The 13184-nt window shown below is 47.0% G+C and overlaps 1 protein-coding gene across 2 annotated transcripts in view; it reads right to left on the reverse strand.

The window, feature by feature from the left end:
- FBXW8 (F-box and WD repeat domain containing 8) overlaps nt 1–13184 on the reverse strand; it is a 58943-nt gene that overhangs the window by 11015 nt on the left and 34744 nt on the right. For both annotated transcript variants that reach the window (XM_059863175.1, XM_059863174.1), the window contains one exon: nt 2817–2944. In XM_059863175.1, coding sequence (XP_059719158.1) covers nt 2817–2944 — 128 coding nt within the window. The remainder of the gene's footprint in view (nt 1–2816; nt 2945–13184) is intronic.

Below are 13184 nucleotides of genomic sequence, written 5' to 3' on the forward strand. Positions count from 1 at the left end.
AAAAATGCAACTGACTGTGGCCAGTTTTTAGGTACATTTGATTTTTGGACATTACTGACCACCCAGACAAAGCTTTTTGAAGAGAAATAAACTGAAGACTCAGCCAGAAGCAGAACTACAGACAAAGACCTTAGGATTGCCACAAGGCCACAATACCAGTCAGAGCTGATGGTGTGAAGTTTTAAACCCAGCTCATATCACAAAGGAGTGAGGGGTTTGATCCTTATTTGTCAAGATTAAGAGATAAAGCAAAGTATATAAATAAACAAAAAAGCAGAAAACAGAAGGAAAGCAGAAACACTGATCTCAGGTTTGAGAAGAAGCCAGAGCAAGATCCTCCCAGCTGATGGCCATCAGGAACAAACCCATCAGGTACACATTAATCCCAAAAAAAGCCAAAACACACTTGTTCCAACACATTAACTGCACTTCATTCCATACCCCTGCTACGATCCTAATGGTGCTGCAAGTCCTTCCTCTCCCCTTCTCCAGCAGAGATTGCATCATCTGATTTTACAAATAACACATTTCAGGGACTGAGAGACAAGGCAGCAGAGCAGGCCAGAGCTCCAGCAGAGCAGCATCCATCTGACAGGGAGGAGAACACGCTGGAGAACGCTCTGTGTGCAACAGCCACAGCATGAGGGGCAAGGATTCCTCCAGCAGAGAGGAGCTCTGGCTCCAGCCTGGGACAGGATGAGGTGTTTGGAAGGGCTCACTCCTGGAGCTCTCCCCACTCTCCTGTGTGTGTTCTCCCAGCAAGCAAAGCTGCTCCTGGAAGCCGGGATCCGAGCGAGCCCTGCTTACCCCATGAGGAAGCACCCAGCTTCCAGGCAGGTGAAAATGCCTCTCCCATGCTGGCCCACCCCTGGGAGAAGCAGAGGCACACTCAGCTGCTCAGGTGTGCCTTAAGGAAGAAAAGGAACAATGTTTTGCCAATGCCACGTGCTGCTGTAGCACAGAGCTGGCCCAGCCCGTCCTGCCCGGACAGCTGGGCTCAGTGGGAGCGCTTCGGACTCATCCCAGCTCCAGGGGGGTGTTCTGGAGGCCAGGCCTGGCCCCTCCTGTCCCACTGCCTTGGGAGAGAGCTCCTGGCCTTCAGGAGAGCCTGGGACACGTTTGGATCCACACCTTTCTGGGTTTGCCATATGTTTGCTTTCCCAAGGCTCCTCTCCAGCCCAGCTCCCAGCAAGGCAAAGCAGGATCAGCACACGCTCCCTGCTGGGAGAGGAGGCCTCTTGCCAGAGCAAAGCACAGCTCAGGAATCAAATCAATCAGCAGTGCTTCAGCAGGAATTTCAGATGGAAAGGGAGATTGTACAGGTCCACCAAAACCATTTCGTGAGTGTTACTTTTCAAAATCGTGGTTTTGAGTAAAAGAAAGGCAGATCCAGGTGAAATTGGGAAATGGCTGTATTTAATTCAAGCAGTAACTGTTCCCTCTGGCCAGCAGCAGCCTGAGCTCCCATGGCAAGGTCCCTGCTTCACAAACTCACTCCATAATGTGGCCAAGGAGGTTCCAGCCTCGTTCCACCTGTGGATGCCCAGCACCTTCCTGCAGCACCACAGGAGGATGTGACCTCTGAGATGCTCTGCTCCTGCCCCTGGATGCCAACCTTATCTTCCCAACTGTTCATCCCTAACTCCTTGCTGTTCTAGTGACATCCAACCCCCTGAACTCAGCCAGGGCTAAAGCTGGAAACCCCTAAAGCTTTCTGGAGGGGAAGGGCACAGACACCCACTCTGCTATAAAGGGGAGGGATACCAGCTTCAGCTCCTCTCCTGCCATCGTGCAGGAGATCAAAACTGGAAGCAACTTTACCAGGGTGCTTTGGAAAATCAATTATCTGCTCTTAGAGGGAAAAAACCTCCCAGGGATTCAATTCCACTTGTCAAACTTCAGCTATTTCCTTTATCCTCCTTGCTGAGAAAGTGTGAGGCTTACTCACACTCCCTATTCTCCAGGAAGGGAAAAAAAAAAAAAAGCTGTTTGACAAAATAATCATTTTTGCAAGCTGCTGCACTGGCGGGACAGAGGTCTGGGATTTGGCAGAGGGAAGTGCCCGCCTTCCAATCTGATCCCAGCACCAGAGCAGAGCACCACCTGCAGCCTGGTGCCCAGTGTGGAAAGGAGGAGGGAAGGAAGCAGGAGCCATTAGAGACTGGCTCCTGGCCATCCCACATCTCCTTTGGTGCACTGGATCAGACCCCACAAACGACTCGCCAAAAAAAGGAAATCTAAAAATTGGACTCAAAGGGTCTTTTTAAGCACTTTAATCCTTTTGCACTGCCTGTTCCCAGAGCGGCCATTCCTGGCAGCAGACACTGAGCTGGGAAAATCCTACTCCCCAAGCCAAGGAGTTAAAGAGAAAGCTGCTAATCAGCTAAATAGAAGCTGGAATCTGTTCATATGAAAGTCTCTTTTTTCCCTCTGTCACCTGAGGGACATCACAGTGTTCCCAAAGACACTTTTGACATCATTTGGCAGCAGGGCCCATCTCATCCTCCGTGATTCATCCCTTAGGTTATTTTTTTAATATCAGAAAGTGAGCTCTTAAATGCCAAACTCATTTTGTGGGTGGCGGTGGGGAAGTGGAAGGGATTCCAAGTGGTCTCGCTGGGCTGTGCACCAACTGCCTCCACCAAATGGCTCAGAAAGCTCCTCTTCCCATGGAGCTTCCCAGACAAAGCACACTGACAGCCACTTCCAACTATTACCTAATAGTTTGTTCCTCAACTTCATGGAAACACGAGAGGAGAAAGCAATTCCAGCAGGGCCAGATGTAGGACAGGGAGCTGGAGATGGGCATCACTTACCTTCTGTCCTTGTTGCCTGCCACCAGCATGTTGGGGGGGCTGCTGTGGAGGTTGACACATGAGAAGTCACCCATGGAGTTGCCCACCTTGGTCACACACTGGTTTGTTTCCAGGTTGTAAAGGAGGATCTGGCAGAGAGGGAAAAAAACACCACATCAATTCAGCAGGAGCACCACGACAAAGTTTTGCTGCCCCACAAAGCAGAGCTGGGACCACCTGAGGGGCTCTGCAGGACTTGTTTCTTGATGTGTAAAACAGAACCAAGAGACAGATCTAGCCCTGTGAAGAAAGGCAATGCCCCCCTCAGAAATCAGGAATTCGGGTTTCCCAGTGGGATCCAGCAACAAGCAGGGATGCACCCCCAGAATGGCCAGGCACAGCTCTCAGGAAAACCACACAGGTGACATCTTTGGGGTCACAGGAAAAGCAAAGGGTTTCCTCATCAATTTTCGTGTTTGAGAGAGCAGTAAAAGCAAACAGCACCAGCCCTGAGCAGGTTTGGACAGATGGACAGTGAGAGGCAGATCCAGTCAAGTGCAGCAGGAACTGCAGGGCAGAGCTGAGCACAGCCCTGCTGAGAGCCTGGGTGGCCTCACACACACACACACACACACAGAGAAATGTCACATCTGAAGTGGCAGCTCAGATGGGAAAGGCAGAAAAACAACTCTGATTTGAGGCAGCATCTGAGATGATTCAAGCAGAGCCTGGATGAGAAGCACGAGTTGTTCCCCGTCCATTCCCACTCCTCTCCTCCATCAGTTTAATCACGTTTGCTGTCCTTCCTGTGGGGCCAGATCTGATCTGTCTGCTTGGGCCTCTCAATTTAGGAGAACAAATATTTTTAGAAACAGAAAAACGCACTGGTCAAAGCCCAGTGGAGCTCAGTGGTGCACCTGGCCTTATATAACTTCATAAACATGATTAAATTTCATGGTATTGCTTGTTGAAATGAAAAGAAACCTTGTGACCATGAGAAGAGCTAACGGTATTTAAAACACCAGAAAAACCCCACAGCTTCCATGGCAACATCAGCATGGCCATGTCAACATCACATCAATACTCTTTACTTCTAATTTGCTGATTATAGCCACGTGCAGCTCAATAAATATTGCACTATCTGGATGGATTATTTCAACATTTGCCAGAACAGCAGCACTGATGCTGCCTGGCCTTTTATTTCCTATCTGTGCCATTTCAGAGATCTGAAAGGTGAATTAAGAGAGCAGGAGAGGATCATTCTGTGATGGAGGCCTCTGGGCAACCAAAGTGAAGCTCTGAAGATCTCAAGGAACAAAGAGAGACAGAGGATTTGCAGGTTTCCTCCACCTGATATTCTCCCAGGCAAATTCAGCTCCCTACTAGGATCAACACATCCAACTTCCTTAGGTGTTCCTAAGATTTATAATCTCCCAATTAATTCTTTGTGAAGCTTTCTCAAAAAACATGGCATTTTTCATCCTTAAGACCCAAAAAACCAAAGCAAGGATGACCTTTGTTGGAAAACCTAGGACAAAAAAATTAAATTTAAGTAACAATTAATTTAAACTTCCACCCCAAGGAAAAAAGCTGCTACAAACTGCATGGCAAAGTTAGTGTTTGAGGAAAAAACCAGTTTACAGCCTGTTCTCACTTCAGCCCAGCTCCCAACTGCTCAGTAACCAAACCCACAGATAATGATGTTCTGGCAAAGGCACCTCGAAGGGTTCTCAGTGCAAAGGAAATTAATATCTGTGCCTGGCAACCCAAACTTCTCCTTGGAAAGTTTGGAACAAAAGACAAAGACAATAAACTGCTGAATTCAGCTTAAGAAAGAACTGACAGGGTCAGGAGCAATGCATTCCAGCTCCCAGTTGGGCCCTTCCCAGCTGGATGTTAAAACTCCAGAGGGGAGAGGGCCAAAAGCTGCTTTCTTAAAAGTCCCCTGGGGCTGATCCTTGCAGTGAACATCCATAAACTATTAATTTATCTAAATGACCAGAGCTCCCATCTCTGCTATAAACATAGGATACATACTTGAACATCCAGCCATGGCCATGGAAGGCTGGAATGAAAAATTGCACTGAAAGATTCCCATGTTACATTTGCTCTGCCTGCAGGCTCATGGCAAAGCTCACAGGTAACAGCAGCTGGAAAAAAAACTTATTTCTCCTCACATAACTTGAGGGTGGCCAGCAATTTAAAGTGGTTGCATCTAAGAATCTGTAAAAAAAAAAAGGGGTTCACACCCACAAAAATGGAAGAAAAGGTTATATCATCTTCTCCCACCCCCTTCAATTCCTTCTCATGCCCATCTCTATTCTTTCAAAAATTGTTTATTTAAACCACCAAGCTTGTTATTGATTTAAAATTTTATCATGCACAAATGTCTTTCTAACCAATCAGTCCCATCACTGGAAGAGTCTCTGATTTTCAGCATCCAGGTTCTGCTCATCTCAAAATTCAACCTGTCTGGAGCAGTTTCATGACCTGCAAATGAATTTCAAACCCTTATCCTGACCAATTGATAAGTAAAGAAGCTAAAAGCATTCAGAATGCTTAAGTCTGAATAATAATTTCCTGGAGACAGGGATTTAAGAGCACACTGATGACAATTCTGAAGTTGCTGGAACACCTCTGATGAGCTCTCCTGTAATATCCCAAGGCAAGAAGGATTTTCCTTACAAAGGCCAAGGAGAGAGAATGGAAATACCTGGTCAATGGGGATTGAAATAAGGGCCCTGTGTTAAAGGGCAGATAAAGCCTAAGATCTCTGGGAGGTTTATAATCCCATAATGCACACTGCAAAGGGATTACCCTTTTAAAGGTATTTATAATCCTATAATGGACACCCAAGCCCAGTGACCTAATAGGTACCGAACTGAGGGAAGTGAACCAAGAGCATTTGGGTGTGAAATGAAGAACCCTGGGATAACACACTAACGAGCAGCCCTGGCCCCTCTGGGACCTCAGGGAGGAAAAGCATTAAAGAGCCCGTGCAGGCAGCACTGGGATCCAACGCCCCAAATAAAACGTGTCACCTATTAACATTGGCCAAATGAAAAGTCCAAGCTGTTGGCCAAGAGCCAGGCAATCTCCCTGAATGCTTAATAATTCAACAAGCCAGGAATAGCCAGAGCACCTCCAGCATTCTGTTTAGTTAAAGACCACAGAGATTAGCAAACACATTATCCATCTCCGAGGCCATCCCTTCCCTGTTACAAGTCCCTTAACGACCTTTACCATCCCTCCCTCTCTCTCTCTCTCTTTAATAAGGCTGAGCAAATGGGACTTCATTTCAGCCCACTGCCACAGACTGGGAGTATTAATTATTCATGCTCATAGTCTCCCCTTTGTTAAGGCAGTGCATTAGACTAATTCCCCTCTTTGCTGGGTGACTTGGGCACAGCTCAGCCTGTGGCTGCTCCTCCGGGAACCCGGCAAACGCACCAGCCGGGCACAGGAAAAAAGGCAAAGTTACTGTTCTGCACAGAACTGCAGAGTGCTGGGGACAGGGAACTCTCTTTAAATGCTGTCCAAGAACTCATGAAAGATGCCTGAAATGAATTCCCAAAGAATTAAAGGCTCTGGAGCCAGAAGAGCTGAGCTGTGAGCTTTGTTACATCTCGCTGCTAAGTGAGGTCAAGCGTGGTCGATGCACTCTGCTTGAGACACTTCCAAGAAAAACCAAGGAACTGTAGGAAATGCTGCTGATGGAACTCTTCCATGCGTGGCCAAAACCCCAGCAGGTGTTTTGGGATGCTGTGTTGTTGGAGATGTCTTTTTTGGACAGAACATTAAAACAACAAATCCCTGAGCACTTGTTATCAAAGAGCCTGTGGTACTTTCAACAAGAGCTGGGGTGTCCATCCCACCGTCCTGGATGGCAGCCAGCACACGCCTGCTCTGGGAAGAGCTGCTTTCCCTTTCCCCTTCCCTTTCCCTTTCCCTTTCCCTTTCCCTTTCCCTTTCCCTTTCCCTTTCCCTTTCCCTTTCCCTTTCCCTTTCCCTTTCCCTTTCCCTTTCCCTTTCCCTTTCCCTTCCCCTTCCCCTTCCCCTTCCCCTTTTTTCCTTTCCCTTTCCCTTCCCAGCCCACAGGAACAGCGTGGGGCAGCTGGAGACCGAGCTGTGTCTCAGAACTGGGTGAATCCCTCTGTGTGTTGGTCCTTATTATTCTTATTCTCTGAATTTGGTTCTTATTTAGATGCAGTGTTGGAGGGAGGATCATAAATATCAGCAAAAAGCACATTGTAAAACCACACTCAAACCCTACATCCTTCTCCTCACTGAACAACACACAGGATCCATTACAGAAGCACTTTTTCAGAAAAACCATCAGGATTGAGGTTTCTGTCATTTCAAGTAAAATAAAACCATCCTGAGTTGCTCAGAGTGGCAGAGGATCAAGCAGCAAGCCTGAGAACAGAATTTACATTTATTTTCAGATTATATTTCTCCCCTTTGCTTCTGTCCAGCCCTCTGCCAATTGGAAAAAACACTGCCTGAATACACACAAATATTGCCAACGAAAAAGGGGCTGTGAAATTCCAAGTCCACCATAAACAAAAAGGGGTCTGGTTTCTGCTCAGGTCAAACCCATCCAATCCAGAGGGTACCTACAAAAGCAGGAATATGCATTTGTGGGGGAACCCATCAAATTAAACACAACATATGGCACGCACTGCTGCAAGTTTGGATTTTATATCTAAAGTGATGTAGAAAACAAGAATATTTTTAAAGTTTACAAGCCCCAGGGGTACAGTTTCCCTGTGCAAATGTATTGGATTGCCTACTGTAAATATGGCACATAACACTGCAACAACAACAAAAACAATCTGACTGTTAACAAATGCAAGGTCAGCACGCTGATACTTGTGCACACAGATAAGTGTTCTGGCTCCATAAATTTCAAGATGAGCTAAGATTTAAAAGGAGCAGCTGAAGGAGACAGACAGACAATCAGAGAAGAAGAAAAAGAGTAAATCAAACACAAAACAGCCAGTTAAAAAAATAAATAAATAAAAAAGCAGTTAATATCCATGAATAATGGATGTTTGATTTAAAAGCAGTTTACTCCAATATGATGTAATTTTTGACAATCAGCCAGAGAGACTATTTTTCAAGTTCTTGCCAGATATAAGTCATTGTGGGGAGCTGGGAACACAAGTGCTTCTCTGAGCATGTGGAAAATTGACTTTCATGCCATCCTAAAGGTGACTCTTCCTGGCAGACGCATGCGCTGGGCAATGCCTGAAAACCCAAGAGCAGCACAGCTCCCAGCAAATCCAGCAGGAACAGCAGCTCCCTGCTCCTCCCCATCCAACACCTGCTGCACAAGTCACACACAGAGCTAAAGACAAGTGCAGTTTGCTTTTCCCTTTGAAGTTTCCCCGTGCCTGGAGCTGCAGAGTGAGGCTTCAGGCTGGTGGCAAGGAGGGGAGCCAAGCTCTGCGCTGGCGCTGCCAACGCACCTGCAGCCCTGGGCACTGCCAGCCCCCGGGGCTCTGCCAGCCTGGGATGGGCTGGGATGTGGGCAGATGTCTGCTAGGACTGCAATGGGGTCACCAGGCTCCTTTGACTCGTGGCTGGAGCCTGGGCTAAGAGCTCCAGGGCCCGTGGGGAAGATGCTGTGTTTACCCACTGAACCACCCAGACACTCAAAAACCCCTCTAGGCCAGGGACAGGAGTTCCCTAACCTGAGGGAAACCTTCTCCCATGGAGAAGGGAGGCAAGGTGAACATTAGAAACTGAATTAAATCCCTTGGTTTCATCACCTGGATAGAATATTCCTGGCACATCCTAGCAGCTGTATTTTCCAAACCTGAGGCACCCACCTCAGCCACCGTGCCAATTTTGAGGCATTCACACTATAGCACAAACAGGGGGGGAAAAGCAGAATGTCCTTAATGTCAGCCAACAGAAAATGATTGATTTATTTATTATTTATTTAGTCTTTTATTTATTTCAACTTGCAAAATCATTCCTGGTCACTTAAGAGTGTTTGATCAAGAAATCATGCAAAATTTAGACAAGGAAAAGTTCTGGACTCTCTGCTGGTCTCTTTTTCTTGTAAGAGTTCAGTTCCTCACAGAGTTCTGCCTCTCTGACTGGTACCAAAGAGCTTATAAAGAAAAAGGTATTTAAAACACCTTTCAACACCTCCAAAGATCTGCTAACACCCTGCAGTCCTGCAGCTCCTCAGAGAGACACATTTGGGCAAGTTCCATCTGTTCAGACAGCAGCAAGCCCTGCCCTTCTACTGGTATGAAAACAGGAGTTCAGAAAGATGAATTTGTTGAAAATTGGGCTCTTTACAAGGGTCACAGAGGCCAACAGAAGTGAAAAACCCCACTTCTTTTAAACAAGAAACACTAAGATTAAACAAATGGAAGTCTTTGGAACTCCATGAGAACTGGAGAACACTCAACACCAGGAAAGAAAATGCAGCTTCTCAGTTAGGAGGATTTTAGTTAAAATAAGGTGTAAAAGCTCACATAAAGCAGCCATGAACTAAATATATCATCCAAAAATGACTGTAAAGTATAAACTCAATTTCAAGAAGCATTTACTGTCATCCAGAGCAGCTGTGGCTGCCCCTGCATCCCTGGAAATATCCAAGGGCAGGCTGGGAAGGGCTTGGAGCAGCCTGGGACAGTGGGAGGTGTCCCTGGCCATGGCAGGGGTGGCTCTGGGTGGGCTTTAAGGTCTCTTCCCACCCAACCCACTCAGGGATTCTATGATTTCAAATTTGTTTTCACTCACTATCACTGGTTAATTCCACTGGACACACATTTCCAAGCAGCTGAAGAATTCCATGGAAACACAAAATCCAGGAGCAAACCCAGGCAGTGTTTCACTGGCTGCTGAGAGGAGTCAGGTGAGCTTGAACACCTTTGCTCAAGCACAAGCCAATCAGCAGCTCCAGAGAGCTGCAAAAGCAGCAGCATGAACAAGCATCACCCAAGAGAGCTGATCTCAGCACATCCAGCTTCTGCCTCAGAGCTGGAAGCTGTAAAACCATCCCTTCCCTCCTCTCCTCCCCATCCACCAGCCCTGGAATCGAGTTCATGTTTGTACACAAAGCAACCAAACCCACACCTGAACTGTGCCTGACAACATCTGTAACAAAAATCCTCACCTGACCTGTGCCTGACAACATCTGTAACAAAAATCCTCACCTGACCTGTGCCTGACAACATCTGTAACAAAAATCCTCACCTGACCTGTGCCTGACAACATCTGTAACAAAAATCCTCACCTGACCTGTGCCTGACAACATCTGTAACAAAAATCCTCATACATGCTGTATGAAGTTTCTTTGGTAGAAAAACCCCCAAATGCTCCTTTGTTCATTATATCATATCCTCAAGAACTGCTGAAAATGTTAAAAATTTTGAACAGAATTTGGAATACAGGAGAAAGTTGTGGTTTAGGATTTTTCCTCTCATCTCAGGAGAACAAACACCTCTAAATTCACAGAAATAATCCACAAAGCTCACCTGAGCCATACCAGGAGACCAGACTTACCTGACAGCAGATTCAGGGAAGGTTATAAAGGCACCAGCTATGAGAAAAGCTCCAGAGTGCATCAGAAACCAGATGAACTCAAGCCTAACATTTATCCTGCTGCCTCCTTCTGAGGTTTAGATCCTGACTTGAAGAGGACCAAAGCCAATCTGTGGATTTGATCTCCCCCATGGTAAACCCAAAATCCCCACAGGTGAATGCCCAGCCTTGTTGTGCTGCAGCAGCTCTGTGACCATGGGGCTCCAGCTGCCTGACACAGGGGATGTGTCACTGGCCTGACATCACCCCTCAAGGAATGTCCCCTGGATGCCCTGGGAATAAGGATTTCCCCCATGGGTCATTATCTGGGCTATTTAATTAGCCCTAGACAAGCCTAGATGGGAACACAGATGCCAGAATTTGGACTTGAAGGGATTTCATGTTGAGTTAACAGAGCTCAAACAACAAAACCTTTCATAGCTTCACTTCAAAAAAGAGTTCCAGGAGCACTAAAGCAGAAGAACTCTCAAGAAAGAGCAGCATATTTGGGTTGTCTGGTGCTACTAAAGTGCAAGCTGAATTTCTCAGGGATGAAGCATTTCTGTTCTCCCCTCCCTCCTGCACGGGTGTCTCTCATCTGACAGGAGCCAAGTCTAGGCCACGGATTTGATGTTTTCCTCCTCTCCAACATAAAAGTTCCCACAAAATTTATGCCTCAGATCTCAGCTCTGCTGTCAAATGTGGCTAAAATTAGAAAATGATTAAAAAAAAAAAGAGAGAGGGAGGAAAAAGATGGTTTCCCTAAGTGTTTTGATCAGGAAGCAGGTTACTAGGCAGGGATTGCCAGAAGGAAAATAATAACCAGGAGGAAAACAAAGAAAACCCCGAACTGAGGAGGAACACAGGCAGCAGCCAGGGGGGCTGGACTCCTCCAGGATGGCATTTCCAGGCTGGGGAGCTCTCCCAAAGCCAGGCTGTCCCCGTGGGCCCAGAGTAATCAGCCACTGCAGAGTCCCTGCACGTCTGCGCGAGGCCGCTCGTTAGCAGAAGAGCCACCAGTAATTAATTTCCGGCGTGATGTCAGCTGGAGCAGCAGTGCCAAGGCAGTGTCCTTGTCACACCCCCTGGCTGTCTGGGCCCATCTCCCTGATTAGGATGCACCAGGCTTTATGCAATCTGCCAGCAAGAGCCAGGGAGCTCAGGACTAAAGGAGGAAAGATGTCCGGCCTTGCTGAGCGCCACTCGGGGCTGGGGAGGTTTCCTGTCAGGACCCAGGACATTCCTCTGGCTGCCCTGGGTGATCTGAGACCCTGGCACGGAGTCAAAACCACCTGTGCCTTTGATTTTAGCCCATGGAAACAATGACCAACTTTGTGTGAGGATTTACAAGCCACAAGGGTTGGAGTAGAATGACAGTGAATTTGTCACAGGTGAAAAAGTAGAATTTTGGGGATTTAGAATGGGGGGTCAAGAGGCAAGATGGAGGGATCTGGGTGTGTCCTGTTCTTCTTCTTCTCCTTCTTGTCCTCCATCTTCTGCTGTGATGGTGACACCTCTGGATGGGTTTAGAGCAGAGACAGGCTGTCTAACACAGGTGATAGGCACTGGGAAATTATTGTAAATAAAGCACAGGTAGTTCATAGTATAAAAAGGGACTGTGGGCAAGTTCTTAGTATAAAAAGGGACCCAAGGGCAGGGACTGTGCCACAACCCGACCTGCTGGACAGACCTCAGCAGGGCAGAGAAAGAATGTAACAGATAAGAGAAAATAAACAACATTGAGAAGCAGAACTGAGGAATCTCAATGGCTTCTGCGGGCACAGGGCTGGGAAAAAAGAGACTTTCTGGCACCTCAGGGTCATCTCAGCCACAGCAACCTGAGAGTTTCTCTGTACTTTACGAGGCACAAAAGTGATTACTGGGGTAATGCCCCCAAATGAGGCAATTTCACCTCCTGCCCTCCCACCTCTGGAGGGAAAAGAGCTGGGTTAGGACAGCAGAGGAATGAATAAAGACAGCACAGCTCACAGCAGCTCAGCCCTCCAGGTATTTATGGTGAACGGGGCTTTAAGGGGAATGAGATGCAGCTGGACACGTTTATCCCTTACAGAGGAAGCCCTACATGAAGCTTTCCCATTCCAGTCACTTGCCAAGGGAAACCCTGCATTTTTACACTCCAGACCACAGTGGTCAGCAGTGGGTGCTCCACTCCTGCTGCCTGAAGCCCCCTCCCTCCCTCACTGCTGACAGCCTCAGTGTAACACAAAAATGGAATGAAACCAGGGACTGGACAGGGAGGCAAGGTGCAGGAAAGGGACAGGAACTCTTCCCAAGGCATCTGGAAACACCAAAATCCCCTCACAGTTTGGCCAATACTCAAGAGCACAGCACAAAAAGCATCCCCTTCCTAAGGGTGCTTATTTGCCTGACACTGCTCAGGATCCCTCACCAGAGAGGCTGAGGGATGGTTTGGGGTTTTGGGCTGTTTGCTGGGGTTTTAGGTGGGATTTTTGAGATGAGTTCCCCCTGATGCCATTGATGCAGCACAGACTGAGCTGGGCCCTGCTGAGGAGCAGAGGGTGCAAGGGAACCCAGCTGGCTGAATGTCAGATTATGCTTTTTCCTGACCTAGAGATGGGGCAACTGAGAGGTGTTTGAAAAACTTCTATTTTTAGTCTCTTGTGAAGGGTGAGACAATACAGATATTATAATTTACACTACCACAATTAGAAGCTAATTATTTCTTAATTGCAAGATAGTATAAGTGGTTTTTGACTTATTAATTTTTACTACACTATGCTGTAAATGTCTTTAAACTAATCATCTAAAATTACTCTTCATAAATCTTACTACAATATATTTTTTCATATTTCTCTGAACTAT

Source organism: Haemorhous mexicanus, chromosome 19 (assembly GCF_027477595.1).
Source record: "Haemorhous mexicanus isolate bHaeMex1 chromosome 19, bHaeMex1.pri, whole genome shotgun sequence".
Classification (NCBI taxonomy): domain Eukaryota; kingdom Metazoa; phylum Chordata; class Aves; order Passeriformes; family Fringillidae; genus Haemorhous; species Haemorhous mexicanus.